Source organism: Nannospalax galili, unplaced genomic scaffold (assembly GCF_000622305.1).
Source record: "Nannospalax galili isolate Female #2095 unplaced genomic scaffold, S.galili_v1.0 scaffold1488, whole genome shotgun sequence".
NCBI lineage: Eukaryota > Metazoa > Chordata > Mammalia > Rodentia > Spalacidae > Nannospalax > Nannospalax galili.
This window is the reverse complement of record NW_008358859.1, coordinates 759,589-775,647: the sequence shown is the minus strand read 5'-3', so window position 1 is coordinate 775,647 and position 16,059 is coordinate 759,589. Positions and strand designations below refer to the sequence as shown.

At 53.4% G+C, this 16,059-nt stretch overlaps 1 protein-coding gene across 1 annotated transcript; it reads right to left on the bottom strand.

Moving 5' to 3' along the window:
* Nucleotides 1–772: 772 nt before the first annotated feature.
* Rnf207 (ring finger protein 207) lies at nt 773–14,282 on the bottom strand. Its single transcript, XM_029558301.1, is given in 19 exon segments — nt 773–1,030; nt 1,032–1,049; nt 1,709–1,789; nt 6,465–6,582; nt 6,828–6,879; nt 7,162–7,347; nt 7,468–7,654; nt 8,280–8,377; nt 8,460–8,528; nt 8,908–8,976; nt 9,051–9,123; nt 10,092–10,138; nt 10,496–10,621; nt 10,701–10,776; nt 10,849–10,930; nt 11,014–11,158; nt 13,237–13,369; nt 13,925–14,115; nt 14,200–14,282. Coding segments are annotated over 18 exon segments (1,848 nt in total). The 5' UTR covers nt 14,200–14,282; the 3' UTR covers nt 773–933.
* Nucleotides 14,283–16,059: the final 1,777 nt, after the last annotated feature.

Genomic DNA, 16,059 nt, shown 5'->3' with positions numbered 1-16,059 from the left:
CTCTGCCTCCTGAGTGCTGGGATTAAAGGCGTGCGCCACCACGCCCAGCATGGAGAAGCTGTTTTTCTAACACCAACCCTGTGTGCTGCGGGAGAAGGGCTGTTTCTGGGGTTTGCTGTTGAAGAGCTCCTATACACACAAATGTGTGTGTGTGTGTGTATAAATAAATATATGATATACATAAATATATAATATATATTTGTGTGTGTTCCGTGCATGTATTTAAGTGCACTGCATGTGTGCAAAGAGGCATCATATCCCTTGGAACTGGTGTTACAGACCAACGTGGGTACTGGGAACTGAACTCTAAGAGCAGCCAGTGCTCTTAACCACTGAGCCATCTCTCCAGCCCCAAGCTATTGCCTTTAAAAAAAATACTTTATTATTTTTATTTTATGTGTATGTGTGTATTGCCTGCATGTAGGTAAGTGCACCCATGTCCTGCAATGCCTGTGGAGGACAGAAGAGGCTGTCGGATCCCCTGGAACTGGAGTTATGGACAGTTGTTAGCTGCCATGTGGGTGCTGGGATTCGAACCCAGGTCTTCTGCAAGAACATCTGTGTTCTTAACCGCTGAGCCATCTCCACCCCGCTATTGCCTTTTAAAGATATAGCCACGATGGGAACAAGCCTCAGTGCCCCAGTCTTGATGCCTGTGAACGTCCAGCTGCTATATCCTACTTACTAGGGTCCATTAACTAGGTTAGCTGCCTTCCACATGTGGACTGTCACCTCATTAAAGTTTTTTTACATTTATTTATTTAATGTGTTATGTACATGTGTGGGTACAGTCAGGATGACTTGTAGGAGTCGGTTCTCTTCCTCCACGGTGTAGGTCCCGGTGATCAGACCAGGTCGTCGTCAGGCTTGGCAGCGAGCACCTTTACCTACTCGGCAATCTCACCGTTCCTAGTCTCCACCTTTCTAATTGGGTCAGAGATGGTCTCTGGTTTTCAGTGGAGTCTCGTCGGGGAGGCCACTCAGGGCCCAGCTGCTTCCATTGGGCTCAGCTGTCTTCTCTCTCCTCTGTGACACTTCCTGGATCATTCCTAAAGGAATAGCTTGACCTGAGCTCAACTACTAGGTTCCCCTTATTTCACTGTGCCCACCTGGCCAAGACTTTCACAACGGAGAGCCTTTCTGGAAGGCCCTGGTGGTGTCCACACCCTCAGAATCAGGGCCTTCTGTCACAGACTCAGCAGACTGTGATTCTAGACAGTTCAGAAAACCTCTCAGACTCTCCAGCTCTGACTACAAGGCCCTTTCCATCCTGTGACTGACACTTAGTTGTTTATTTTATGTTTTGGTTTGAAGGCAGGGGTGCGGGGCAGGGCATTGCTGTGTAGCCTAATTTGACCTTAAACTCCTTGCAATCCTGTCTCCATCTCCCTAGTTCAGTGATTGCAGATATGTACCATTAATTCTCTGTGTGTGTGTGTGTGTGTGCACACGCGCACGTGCAAGCATGCATACATGGATCTGCCTGTCTCCACCCCGCCCCCGTGCTTGAATTACAAGCACGTGCCGCTATACTTGGTTTTTTAAAAAGCATGGGTTTTGAGGGTCAAAACCGGGCCCCTATGCAAGCACTTTACCAACCAACCAAGCCATCACCCCATCCTGCGGTTTTGTTTTTCTTTGTTTTGGCAATCCCTGTTTTTTTCTCAGAGATCGCTCACCCACTCTAAGGTTAGCAAACCTGCTTCACCTGGTTGGGGTCTCACCATGCCTGCTGTCCTTGTGTGTGTTCTGCAGACTCTCCGACTGTTCGTCCACAGGTGCCTGGAACCTGGGTGAGAGAAACCAGTGCCAGGATGCTCAAGGGCAGCCAAGTCCCTGCTGGTGGTTTTAAGCTCACAGTGCATCAAAACCACTTGAACGCAGACCTCCTAGGGCACACCTGACACTTCATCCAGGAATGTTTTACCAAGGTCTGGTGGTTTGCCAGGGCTGGTGAGCCACTGGCTGTAGTAGAATGCAGGCCCTGGTCAGGCCTGGCTCTCACACACGTAGGTTGGTCAGGGGAGATGTCAGATGGGGAAGGAGATGGTGGGGCCAGGTGGTGTGTGGTGACAGTGCTTCAGACCTGCTTTTTTCTTATTATTTATGTTTTTATTTTTTAAATGTTTTATCTATTTATTTATTTATTTTATTTTGGTCTTTTTGAAAGGGTCTCCCTGTAGCCCCAGCTGTCCTAGAACTCACTATGTAGACCAGGCTGGTCTTGAACTCACAGAGATCTGCCTGCCTCTGCCTCCCAAGTGCTGGGATTAAAACCTTGCGCCACCACGCCCAGCTTTATTATTATTTTATGTATATGCGTGTATTGCCTGCATGTAGGTAAGTGCACCTGTGTGGTGCAATGCTCGAGGTGGACAGAAGAGGCTGTCGGATCCCCTGGAACTGGAGTTACAGACAGTTGTTAGCTGCCATGTCGGTGCTGGGATTCGAACCCGGGTCTTCTGCAAGAACAGCCAGTGTTCTTAACCACTGAGCCATCTCTCCAGCCCACTATTATTTTTTTATGTGTATGTGTGTATTGCCTGCATGTAGGTAAGTTCACTCATGTCGTACAATGCCCACAGAGGTCCGAAGAGGCTGCCGGATCCCCTGGGACCGGAGTTACAGACAGTTGTTAGCTGCCATGTGGGTGCTGGGATTCAAACCTGGGTTTTCTGCAAGAACAGCCAGTGTTCTTAACTGCTGAGCCATCTCTCTGGCTCCTTTGTCAGGGCGGTTTGGGGCGGCCTTTCTGTTGACCTCAATGATAATCAGACCGAGGCTCAGAGCTTTTGTGGCTACTTTGGGGGAACTGAAAGGCCACTGTGACCAGGGTGGTGTGAAGTGCTGACACGGTCAGAGGCGGGCAGGGAGCACGAGACCCTTTGGGATTTAAAAGATCACAGGGCATGTAGTGTGCTGCAGGGTAGAGGATGACCACAGGGAACAGGGTGAGCAGGCTAAAATGCAGTCTGCATGGGGCTTGGGCTGGGTGGAAATGGGAGCAAGTGCGCAAAGCAGCAGGATGGCTCCCAGGCCTTCCTCCGACGAGGTGCCACTGACTAAGAGGAGTCAAGTGATGGGGGCCGTTGAGAGCTCTGCCGGCCACTGCTGAGCCAGGAAGCCGCGGACCTCCTGGCTGAAACACCGGGTGGGATGCAGCTGGAGGTGAGCTGAACACAGCATCCACTGCTGGGGATGTACTGGGGATTGACTATCACAGTGGACTTTAAAGCTGGGGAAGGACTTGGAACAGCTTGGTGCAAGCACATGTGTGCTCCAGGCTCTGGATTCAGTCCACAGCATGAGAAGGAGGCAATGAGTGAGGTCACTTGGGGAAGGTGGATGAGAAATGCCTGGGTCCCAGGAGAAAGAGAAGTAGGCAGTGGGCACCAGGAAGATGGCTGGAGCTAGCCTAGGAAGACACCCACCTGCCTGCGAATGCTCAAAGCCTAGGGAGGGGCTGGGATGGAGCCAAGAGGCTGCTGGGATGGGAAAGGAAGTGAGCTGACTCCTGAGTGGCTGTGGTTGAGAAAAGTGGACAAGCAGAGGCCACCTCTATCCAACACAAACCAAGGTAGGCTCTTATCTGAGCCACTCCTGTCTGCTGAAACCCACCACACGTTTCCCGGCAGAGGGTAGCTCTGCCAGTAGAGCCCTCAGAGGATCACAGGGTCCATTCGGTCACCTCCCCACTACAGCAGTGTGAAGGAAGGAAGTACACGAATGATACTGGTCCAGCTTGACACTCGTTTACAAACCTACACCCAGCACAGGTTCCACCCCAGGCCCGTGTGGCCCCTCCACTACCCCACCCAGGAGAGTTGCCATCATAACTGCTCTCATCCAAGCTCCTTGTGCTTGGTTTTGAGGAATATGAACAGAATCATACAGTATCCAGAGTCAACAACCGAATGTCCACAAGGGAGCCCATGGAACAGGAGACATGGCTGGGGGAGATGGAGTTCTGCAGAATATGAATTTGACCTCAATATGACATGTTAAATAGTCACTTAAAGGTCACTTGGTAGTTGTGGGTTTGGATGGTTGATTGTGAACGTCTTCTTCAAACTAAAACTTGAATGAAAGAACCAAACAGTAAGTTGAGAACAAGGGAGGATGCCAGCACTGTGGATGTTGGGAGACAGGGTTAAGTGGGCCTGGAAGTCTGAGCTGGAACAGACACAGGGCTATCCAGCTGTGCCTTGACAGGCTCACCCTACTGGAGACACAGAACTGCCAGGCCTGTGGCCTCTGAAGCTGGAAGGGTGGAACCAAACAGGGAGGGCAAAGCTGAGCACACAGGTCGTCTCAGCCCTGCAGAGGCTGAGGCAGGAGGGTTGCTGTGAGTTCAACCCAGTCAGAACTACGTAGTGAGGCCCTGTCTCAAAAAAGATGGGGGGCAACAGGTGGCAGTCAAGACCCTTGCTGCTTCTCCCCTTGCAGCACAAGCACAGGCGTGGTTTGTTCTGAGAGGCCGAAGCCCCAGGAGAACTGTGGAAAGCTAAAACGGTGTGTGTGCGTGCGTGCGTGTTTGTGTGTGCGTGTGTGTGCCTTTCAGGAAGGAAACTGACAAGGGACTGAAATCTGACATTGGGACATTTCAAAAACAAGGAGATACCCCCCACAGTACCCAGGCCTCCTGAGGTACCCCACCCCCTCCAATGGAGCAGCAGCCACATGCCCAGAGCACCCTTCTGCTGCTTTGCTTCTGGCTTCACACATTCCTGAAGGAGGAGGAGCTTCAGGATCACTTGGAACACAAAGATGAGAACTTGAGCAAATAGTCACTTGGAGGAAACAGACCTTAGGGAGAAAACTTCCTGAAGGAAAAAAACAAGACAAAAATACAAAGCCTACCACTCAGCCTCAGAGTGGTCAGATAGCATCGCCAGGAAGCAAAAGGTGCTGTGAAGGAACTGTATGCCAAAAGGATCTTAAAGATCAAAACCAAGATGGTAGCTGCTAGATGGCTCAGTGGCTAGTGGTACTGCCAAGCCTGATGACCTGAATTTGATCCCCAGGACCCACATGGTGATAGGAGAGAACTGATTCCTGCAATCTGTCCTCCAACCTCCGCACCTGCCCCATGGCATGAGTGCATGTGTATACACATACACACACGTACTCCCATAGAGCCTCCCTCTGTAGCCCTGGCTGGCCTGGAACTTGCAATGTAGAGTGGTCTCAACTCACAGAGCTCTGCCTGCCCCTGCCTCCTGGGTGCTGAGATTAAAGGTATGCACTACCACCCCCCCCCAAAAAAAAAGAGATGGGCCAAAGAAGAGCTTGATAGACACACTGAAAGTGACAGAAGAAATCCTCCGGAAAGTGTAAGATAGAGAAAAGGTAACGTGGAAGGCCAGTATCCAAACAGCAGTTCTAAATAGAAAAGAGGTGAGGTCATCAGCTAATTGAAAGAATATGTCAAAACCAAAAGGGACATGAACTTCCAGATTGAGAGGCCCCACCATCACCCATCCTAGGAATGGAAACAGACCTGACCCTGTGAAATTCCAGGATGCTTGGGTAAGAGAGGAGCCTGCCACCTCCAAGAATAAGTGGGTTACCCTGAAGGGACTAGGAATTAGGCTCAGCTCTCCTGGGGAACATGCTGAAAGGCTGAAGGGTGACAGAGCCCTGCCTTCAAAGCAGAACGCCACCCCACACCCGGTCTAGAATCTCTTATCTAGAATTTAAGACTCAAGCCATCAGTCAAGTGTGAAGCAGGATGAAGGCATTTTCAGACCTGTGTTGTCCACGTGTCGTCTCCAGAATCTGGGGGTTGGGATCCACCAAACAAGGGGAGACAGGCAGGACATATGGAATCCCAGGAAGATGGTGGGGGATGGGCCTGGTAACAGCTACGTACCAGTCCCCCTAGGGTCCAGGGTAACTAGCACCTTGAAGACCCCTATGCTCTGCCGAGATTGGGATCGTGGTAGGCTTCAATAGCTGGGGTTCCGGGCCTGGGCCAGAGCTGGCTTGTCCTAACCGTGAGTTGGTGAAATTTTCCTGCTGCTGGGACCACAGAGGATTCATAGGACTCATGGACACACCCAGGTTCCTTCTGCTGTGACCTCCAGACAGAGGGCGGGAGCCCTCGAGGATGCACTCTCAAGCATCCAGCCACCACCTTTTTGTTTTTGTAGTTCTCTGTTTGTTTTGGCTTTGAGAGTTGTTTTTTGTTTGTTTGTTTTGTTTTTAGACATGGTCTTACCTAGGATCTCTGGCTGGCTTAGAACTCACAGAGATCTGTGTGCTTCTGCCTTCCAAATGCTGGGATTAAAGGTATGCACCACCACTCCTTAGGCAGATTCTAGTACCTGGTCTACCCAGAATTCGCAAGCCAACTTGCTGGATTGCCTGGAAGAGGTCCTTCTGCATGTGTGGCCCCCAGAGATCCCAACCGTTCTCACACTTTCTGAACTGTCTCAAGACTATGGGAACATCCGTAGCCTCACCTGGGCTCCAGTCGCTCCTTCACCTTGGCAATGGAGCGGATGTAGGGTGTGATCTGTTTGGTGATAGTGGTCAAGTAGGCATTCTCCTGCTTCAGCCGGAGAAGCTCACGGAGCTGGGCTGTGGGGACCAATGCCAGTGTGTTGGATGTTACTGTCAGGCTCTTCCCCACAAGCCTGGCACCACCCAGAGATCCCAACTGTTCCAATGACCGGCTGTGGTGTGCCGTGTGGCGTCACTCAGCCAGGCTGCAGGTGCGAGAAGCTAAACTGTGGGAAAGCACGTGGGTGTGTGTGGTTAGTGGCTGCCTGGCTCCCTCCCCTGGTTTCGCCTTGGGTTAGCACTGAGCAGTCATTGCCTGGGACCTTCATAAATCTCCTGCTCGGTGGCTACTCGCTGGTAGGATTCCTCCCAGATCTGAAAGAGAAGACAGGCGCGCTGGCTGTAGCAGTGAACAGGAAGTCACCGAACAGGAAGTCACAGAAGGTGCTTCCTTCCGCTCTAGCTTCCAGCAGCCATGTAGCCCCTCCCACCAGTCTGGCCTTGCAGTTTCAGGTGGCAGAGTCTCCAGGTACCGGAACCCACAGCATTAAGTCTGGTAGGGCCCTAGGCCAGGCCCTCTGTCTCCCCTTCCTGCCTTGGGGTAGCCATATACTTTCTACACAGCCAGGGACAGACTGGGCTCCTGAGGACTGCCACCTCCTGGAAGACGGCTCTCATGACCTCCATGGAAGTATATGCGGAGGCGATCTGTGTGTCCAGCTGCAGGGACCTGTGCAGGATGTCCCCCATAATCTCAGCCTTGATGAGCGAATGATGCTTGGTGAGATCCCGATGCAGTTCTTGGACCTGATCCTTCAAGTTCTGCACCTCCACCTGCAGGCCCTTGATTGCAGAAGACCAGTGAGGGCAGAGCACTTCCAGGGGCTCTAACAGCCAGACAAGGGCATCTTAGTGCAGAAGGGGTGGGGCCTCCCCATCCTGCGGGTCCCCAGGCCCCCTCACCTTGTAGGAGTCCTCATAATGAAGGCAGTGCTCTGTGAAGGGCGTGTCCTCCCCCTCTGTCAGCAGCACCTTAGAGCTGATGGAGCGGTGCTGCGTGAGTTTTTGGATAGGTGACCCCAGCACCTTTCCCACTGGGGAGTGGCAGCTGGGTGCCCTCAGCAACTTGGGGCCTGAGCCTCCTGCCCACCTGGGAATGAGAATGAGTGTGGAGAGGGAAGAGGGCTGGTCTTCCCGTCCCCCAGCCTCCAGGGCACACCCCATCCCTCAGGGCGGAACCCCTGGGTGCTCTCTAAGGCCCCAGACAATGACACCACATGACTTTGTGGTTTCTAAAAGGTTTCTGCTCAGGATGGATCCTGACTTTGTGGTTTCTAAAAGGCTTCAACCCAGGATGGATCCGGGCACACTGTGGTCATGCCTGTAATGGACAGAGAATGTCCTGGGGCCCTCTGGGGTCTCTTGTCTGGACTGGAGTGCCAGCCCCTATACAAGCCGTTTTCATCATTTCTCCAAACCCCTCCTAGACCCTAGCCTTCAACTGAGCCAGGAACTCCGGATCCCCTGTGGCTTCAGGCCCCCAGACAGTGTGTCTGGGGAGCTGGTGGGATGATGCCAGGTCTCTTCTGCTACTCCTGAGCAAGCTGAAGTTCTGCCTGGGTTTCCCGGCCAGGTCCCCCAGGGGTGCTCCACCGGAGCCTCATAAGCCTGACTCCAGTTCCAGAGACCAAATGGGGAACTGGGCGGGCTTGAGACCCAGCAGGAAAGGGACTCGGCCCCTCTGCGTGTCCGCCGCCCTCTGAGTCGTGGCTCACGTGTTGGTGCCACCCAGGGTGGGCACCGCCCGGCGGGACCCCAGCAGCAGCAGCGGCTCCAGGCAGCGCGCGAACTCTGCACGGTGGTCGCTGGTGATCTGGGCGGCGGGGGTGAGTCATGAGTCGGTCTCCCTGCCCAGTTGTCTCTGGGTCCCCGACCCCCAAAGGGAGCCCGCGAACCTTGCTGCTCTGAGCCGGCCTTAAGCGGTGTGGTCGCGAGACGATACTTTGGAGCCTCTCCATCAGCTCCTGCGGCGCGGGGAGGGGCTCAGGACCAGGGGGTGTGGCAGCCAGGGCCCGAAAAGGCACTGGGCCAGATCTATCTTTGGCTTTTGACACAGTATGACTTAGAGGCTCCTGCCCTCTGCTGGGACTGGCCCAGAGAAGGCCACCACCCACATCCTCAGGAAGGGAGATGAGTCTTCCAAAGTCCAGCTGACACCCTGCACTTTGGTGTGATGGAGGCTTATGCTCACTGTCCTTTTAAAAGAGACTCCCTTACTGCCAAAAAGGGTTTGTAGTGGAAGGGGAGAGAAGCCTAGAGCCTCTCTGGTCCAGACTGCAGGGCAGGGTTCTCTCTAGGTGGGAAGTGTGGGAGGGGGTACGGCTGGGAGATATGGACACTCACATAACCCAGATCCAGGAACTCAGCCTTGCTGGCCAAGCTGAGGAAGGAGGAGCAGATGACCAGGTGAACCTGCAGGAGGGGATGATGCTCACTGCCTGGGCTCTGGGCTGGAGTGCCCAAGCCCTTCATACCCTGCCCCTTACCTGCAGGGTGGGCAGCAAGGATGCCAGGTGGGCAAGCTGTTCCTTGAAGGCCTTGTCCTTCTCTTCGTACTGGCTGGGGAGGGGTAGGCTCAGCTAGTTGGTCTCCAGGGCACAACTGCCCGCCCTACCCAGAGGGTCTCCAAATCTGCAGTCCACTCTCCTTACCAGCTTTATTAGTGACGGTGAGATGTGTGTGTGTGTGTGTGTGTGTGTGTGTGTGTGATTAGTGACGGTGAGATGTGTGTGTGTGTGTGTGTGTGTGTGTGTGTGTGTGTGTGTAGAGGCCAGAAGTTGATGTGCCTTCCTCAACAATTATTTTATTATTTTATTTATTATATTTATTTTTGATCTTTTTGAGACAGGGTCTCCCTGTAGCTAGCCACAGAGAGCTTGTTATGGAGACCAGGCTGGCCTCAATCTCACAGATTGCCTGCTTCTGCTTCCCAAATGCTGGGATTAAAGGCATGCACCACCACACCTGGCCTCCACCTTAGTTTTTTGAGACCAGTCTCTCACTATACTTTGGGCTGACCCATTGGCTACACTGGCCAGCAAGGCTCAGGGATCTGCCTGTCTCTGTCCCCCCAGGACTGGGATTACAGGCTTGCCTGCTCTGTGTTTTTGTTTTTCTTAACACGGGTGCTGGGGATCTGAACTTAGGTCCTTCCTCATACCTCTGTGGCAGATGCTACTAACTGAACTATCCCCTCAGCTCTGGTTTTGTTCTTTGAAGTAGGGTCCCATGTAGCCCAGGCTGGCCTTGAACTTCCTGTATAGCTGATTTGGCCTTGAACTTCTGATCTTCCTGCCTCTACCTCCAAAGAGCTGGAATTACAGCCATATACCACCATGCCTGGGTCCCCCAGCAATTCTGTAACTTCTTTCCTGTCACTCTCTCCCTCATCACGAACACCCTGCTCACCTTTGCTCCAGCCTCCTGGGTGTCTTCTTCCTCATGTCAGACAGAGCCAGCCCAGGCTCAGACTCTAGCTGGGTGTATGGAGGTCAAGGCTAAGGAAACAGGGGCTTTCCACCACTCACCTCTGCACAGCCTGCAGCAGCAAAGCTTTCCTCTCGGCCAGTCTGTCCTGGGAGAGGCAGCCCATCACTGACCTGCATGCCTGGCTCTGCCATCTACCACAACACCCTTGGGCATGGGTGCAGATAGGCTGTTTAGCACATAGCCCTGCCACATGGCCAAGGACCTTCCCTCCCTCCTGCACACCACTGCCTGGGTGCCTGAGCCTTAAATGTCACCTCCTGGGTGCAATCTTCCTAGACCCTTCCACCAACACCAACATCCTACTAATATTGGCCCTTCTAGAACTGTCCAGGCAGCTGTGATGAACTCCTAAGGAGGAAGTTGATTCAGCATCTACCAGCTACACTGGAAACTCCATGAGGGCACCTGGGTGGTGGTCTACCAGTCCTCTCTCACCCCTCACCTGCATGCTGCTGAAGAGGGCATGGATGGCCGCCTCCTCCTCGGCAGCGCTGTGTCTCACCTCCTCCACCATAGTCTGCAGTAGCGCGATGGCCTGTCTAGTGGCTTTCTGCAGGGCCTTCACAGCCTGGGGGCAGCAAGGTCTCAGCTCCGCCTCCCCTCAGGTTCTCACCGCCCCCACCTCCTCTCAGTTCACCCAGACTCACCAGCACGGCCTGCTCCAGCCGCTCGCAGCCCTGCACATAAGCTGACTCCAAGTCCACGCAATGGGTTCGGCTTTCCCTGCCCAGGAGCAGCTAATAAGACTCCCTCCATCCACCCCCAGCATCCTCCCTGCAGGCTCGTTCCACTCACCCCTGCATGTCCCCGAAGCAGCGGATGCACAGCAGTGACTTCTTGTCGGTGGAGAACATGATGTAGGGTTCTGAGTGCAGCGCTGTGGAGGGGCAGGGGCCGGGGTGAGGTTCCCGCTGGGTCCCCACCCCTGGCCGGGTCCCCAGCACCGTGTGCCTTACTCACGGCATTTCTGGATCACGTCTCGGCTGCGCTGGCCCAGAGCTACAATGTCATGGCTGGCGAACATGCGGGCACGGTGCGTCTCTTCCCGGCAGTGCAGGCACAGGGGCTGCCCGCATGTGTTGCAGAAGTAGGTGGTCTCTGCGTCCTGGGGGCAGAGAGCTGGCCAAAAGCAGCTCCTTTCCTATAACCTCACTCACTGCAGTTAATTTTTTTTTTTTCCTCTTTTTGAGACGGTCTCCCTGTAACCTCAGCAGACCTGGAACTTGCTGTGTAGACCAGGCTGGCCTTGAATTCACAGAGCTCCACCTGCCTCTGCCTCCTGATTACAAGGATTAAAGGCAGGGGCCACCATGCTCAGCTCTGCACTCTAATTTTTTTATTGAATTTTTTGTGTATTTCATACAGAACAGGTCAAACTATCTTAATCATCTTTATACCCCTGTCCCCACTGGCATCCTCCCATAGCCCCCCCCACTCTAATTTTTTAAAATATATCTTTAAAATATTTTGTATGTATGAGTGTATTGCCTACATTGTACCTGTGTTGTGCAATGCCTATGGAGGTCAGAAGAGGCCATTGGATCCCCCGGAACAGGAGTTACAGATGATTGTTAGCCACCATGTCAGTGGTGGGAATCAAACCTGGGTCCTCTGCAAGAGCAGCCAGTGCTTTTAACAGCTGAGCCATCTCTCCAGCTCCTAATTTTTTTTATTTATTATTTTTATTTTATGTGTATGAGTGTATACATGTCATGCAATGCCCACAGAGATCAGAAGAAGAGGTCAGATTCCCTGGAGCTGGAGCTATAGATGGTTGTTAGCCATGTAGGTGCTGAGAATCGAACCCGGGTCCTCTGCAAGAGGAGCCAGTGCTCTTAACAGCTGAGCCATCTCTCCAGCCCCTAAATGTTTTTTATTATATTGTTTATTCATTTGTATATTTGGGGGTATGTGTGTGCTATGGCACACACTTGTAGAGGTCAGAAGATTACTTGTTGAAGCTGGTTTTCTCCTTCAACCATATGGGTTGTGGGGATTGAAGTCAAGTCAACAGGCTGGGCAGCAAGCGCTTTTACCTGCTGAGTCATCTCTGGACCCTTTCACTGTCTTCTAACACGAGGACCCTGGGCTCAGAGGCTAGGCAAGGTGGTGAAGGGAGGGAAGGAGACCAGAAAGAGGCTTGGAAAGTCAGTTCCACTGGGGGGTGGAAACTGCATTGTGAAATAGAATGTGTGGGTGTGTTTGCACATCCCAAGCCCAGGCTTGGCACTCTCAACAATGGCCAAATCCTGGCACATACCTGGCCATGCAATGAGCATCAGCCCCTGAGCCAGGTTCGCCTGGTCTTATTCCTTCCTCAGCTTGGCCAACAAGGCTGAATTTTAGGTCCTGGGCTATGTCAGTCTCCCCAGCTCCAGCAGACCTCTTCCCCAGCCCTGCATACAGGCTTCCACAGACAGCAGTGGGCACAGACTCCGTGTGGGAGCCAGGGACAGTGAGACAGTGCCATGGAAGGGAGGCCACTGCAGGACCCTGTCCCACCCACTAGATCACCTTGGCCATCTGGAGTTACAGCTCAGTGGAGGAGGGGAAGGTAGACCCAGGACTGAGGGTTCAAGCTTGGGGTGCACTTGGCAGTGACCCTAACCATGGGGTGACAGCATACCCCCACTGAAGACCATGTCCTCATCAGCTCCCCCACCTCCCATCCCCTTCCTGCCTGTTGGCGCTACTTTTAGATCACAGGTTTCTCAGCTCTTGCTTAGCCCAGGCTGTGGTTGTGCGCTAATTCACATCTTAGGTCCTGGTCTCTTGCCAGCTGCATACTGTACCCGTTCCCCCTGGGGCTACAGCTGCTTACAGGTGCTTAGGCAGCAGGGGGTGAACTTACAGGAATTTAAGAAGTTCCCCCAGGTCCATGAACTGAGCCGCTGCTCCCAAGACATCTCACAACTCCACCCTGACCTGGGGACCAGTAAGATCTTCCTAAATTGAATGGTCTCAGCTCTGCACTATTGCTTATCGGATCAAGTCACTTTTTCTGGTCCTCAGTCTCTCCACCTATGTGTAAGATGGGGAATGGGGCCATGGTTGGAATCTAAGGGATCCTGGGGAGTTGCTAGAGACTGCACTGATGGAATCATCCTCACAGGGTATGCTGGGGACATGCTACAAGCACTGGGCATCGTGTAATCTGGCACCCACTGCCCCCTGCTCCCTCACCTGTGCGCTGCACTCCAGGTCACAGTTGGCACAGTGTACAGCCTCCACACCATCACCAGAGCTGTCCACCAGGTACTGCAGCAGCCGGTCTACTGGTGGGAGGCCACTGGAACCCTTTACCACCGTCTGGTGCCTGTAGAGAGGCTGCAGCCAAGATCTGGACACCCTTTCAGGAGACTCCTCCCCTCCCCCTTCACATTCCAGGCGGGAGCTAAAAATAGCTGTATCAGGGTGGTGGGGTCTGCTATAAATACAGTGACCAGCTTGTCCTGAGGGCCCCTACCCTTGCCCATTGTCGGGTGGCGGGGGGACGGACCTCTCATTGCACTGAGAAAACATAGGGTCACCACTGGTACCTTGAGCCAATTTAGTGGTTGTGTTGACCTAAGATTCTGGGGGTGCTCCTCTTCCAAGGGGGTCACTGGGAGAGTCTTGGCCCCTTCTCCAGCCCCACCCTTGCACCCTGACTCTCTGAGAAGCCTTGTGCTTGGGCAATAACGGTCATCTCACCTCAGTTAACCTGATCCCTAAGCAGGGCAGGGGGAAGGGGAACTTCAGAAAATTCTGAGACAGTGGACTGTACCAGCCTCTCTGTGCCTCTTCTGCCTAAATTCAGAACCTCACCACCCGCACTTGGGTTCCCCAGCAGGACAGTCAATCTGGCCTTCCCTGGGTTTGGGGCACTTACTGGCACAGCGGGCAGGCCAGGCGGCCGTCGGTGGTCCGGCCGCGCAGGCAGCGGGCGCAGAAATCATGGAAGCAATCCAGCAGGCACGGGCTCTCGTACTGTGCATGGCACAGCGGGCAAACGAGCGGGTGGCCGCTCGCGACATCCAGGGCACCCAGGCCCTCCAGAGGCGCGAAGATCGCTCCAGACATCTGTAGGGAGAGACCGCGCAGGACCGCGGCTGGGGCGCTCACCGGGACCGGTCCGCCGAGCCCGCGTGGGCCCCTGCCGCCTACCTCCTATCTAGCCCGCCTGCAGAGACCCGACATCCAGTGGCTTTGGACTGTGGAGCCTGGGGAACGCGCAGGGCCGGTTGGCAAGGGGCCTGGGCACTGCTCGCCAACCCTCTCCAGTCCCTCTGCTGCTGAGCTGCCTGCGGGGCGTGGCTGGCTCTGGAAGGTCAGGCGGCCGGGATGGCAGCGCCTCCTCCCCCTCGTCACTTTTCCCACCTCCCCTAACTCCCATCCCCGAACTTTCTCCGCCCTGTGTCCTCTGGGCGACCTCCAGGATGCCCCTTTCGAGCTTGGGCGCAGTGCTCAGCGCTGCGCAGCGCCGCGCGGGTCCTGGACCGAACTTGGTCCGCAGCTCTGCAGGCAAGCCTTGGTCTTGGAGCAGAGGAGAGGACGCCGAGTAGAAAGGACAGTACCTGGAGCGGATGGTCCAAGACTCTACCGGACTCCACGAGATGTGATGGAGCCCCAAGCCGCTGGAGCGCAGCGGAGAGCCGGCTGAGGACACCCGGCTGCCTGGTCCTCAGTCGGACAGACTCTCTGGCTACAGACCTGGGTGGGAACAGTGGGTCTTCACAGCGTCATTTCCCTACGGCCGGCTGGGGACTCCAGAGAGCCCCAGACCTTCCACAACACTCCTGTGCTGCGGAAGCGGGAGAGGCTGTGGGATATTGGCCTTGCTTTGGCTAGTTGTGGCTCTCCAACGAATTACCGACCTCTCAGACCTCAGAGCTCACAGCTGGGAGAAAGCAGAGCTGGTCTCCGCAATGAGGTGAGATTAATTCATGTGAAAGGCCCCACACCCAAAGAGGGGTAGGTTTGGGTGGGAGGTTGGGGCCAGAGATTATCTTTGGTCTGTCTGGTCAAGGCCTATTTTTTTTTAAAAATATTTTATTTATTATTTTTATCTTATGTGTATGAGTGCATTGCCTGCATGTATGTGAGTGCACCCGTGTCATGCAATGCCGCAGAGGTCAGAAGAGGGCGTCTGATTCCCCTGGAACTGGAGTTAAGGATGGTTGGTAACCGCCATGTGGGTACTGGGAATAGAACCCGGGTCCTCTGTGAACTGGTCAGCAAACTTACCTAAGTTACTCCATTTTGTTCAGAGCCATTTTAGCAGCAACTTTGCTCCACACCAAAAGGAAAAGGGGGTCAACCTTGGGTCTTGGGAAATTGTCCTAGCCATGAATCATGGACATGCTAAATCCAGACATTATTCATCTGACTAACCAGCTTATTTTTGCTTCTGTAATCTGCTTGCTATCTTGGGTCACCTTGACACAGGGCATAAGACCACCCTTGTTGTCTGTTATTGTATGACCACCTAGAAGTCATTTACCTTGACTGTCTTATTATACTTATTATGGCTAAAACAGTTGGCTAGTTTTATAATGTTACAAAGTTGAGTGCCAAGTTATATGATTGCATCACTTGTCTGTACAATGATTGGTTGTTAATCAATAGAATCAAAATTCTGCTATGTTGTGCAAACCTGATTGGTTCACAAATGTCCTGTTTTAATAATAATTCTGTAATCCTATAAAAACTCTGACCCAATCATCAGGGCTGCTTCTACTCCCGAGATAGACAGCCCGGCTGGCCGAAAACTAAAATTTACCTTGCTGCTTTTCTTAAAGCGGTGCTGGTGATTTTTTTATGAACTCTGTCCTATAACACTCTGCAAGAGCAGCCAGTGCTCTTAACCGCTGAGCCATCTCTCCAGCCCCATGGTCAAGGCTCATTTATTCTAAGTGTCCCTCTATTTTGGGTCAGTGTCCGTCTGTTCCCCATTCATGTGGTGTCACCCCCCCCTTCTAGATGAATCTGCTAAGCTTTTCTCCATCCATATTATCCCAGGCTCCC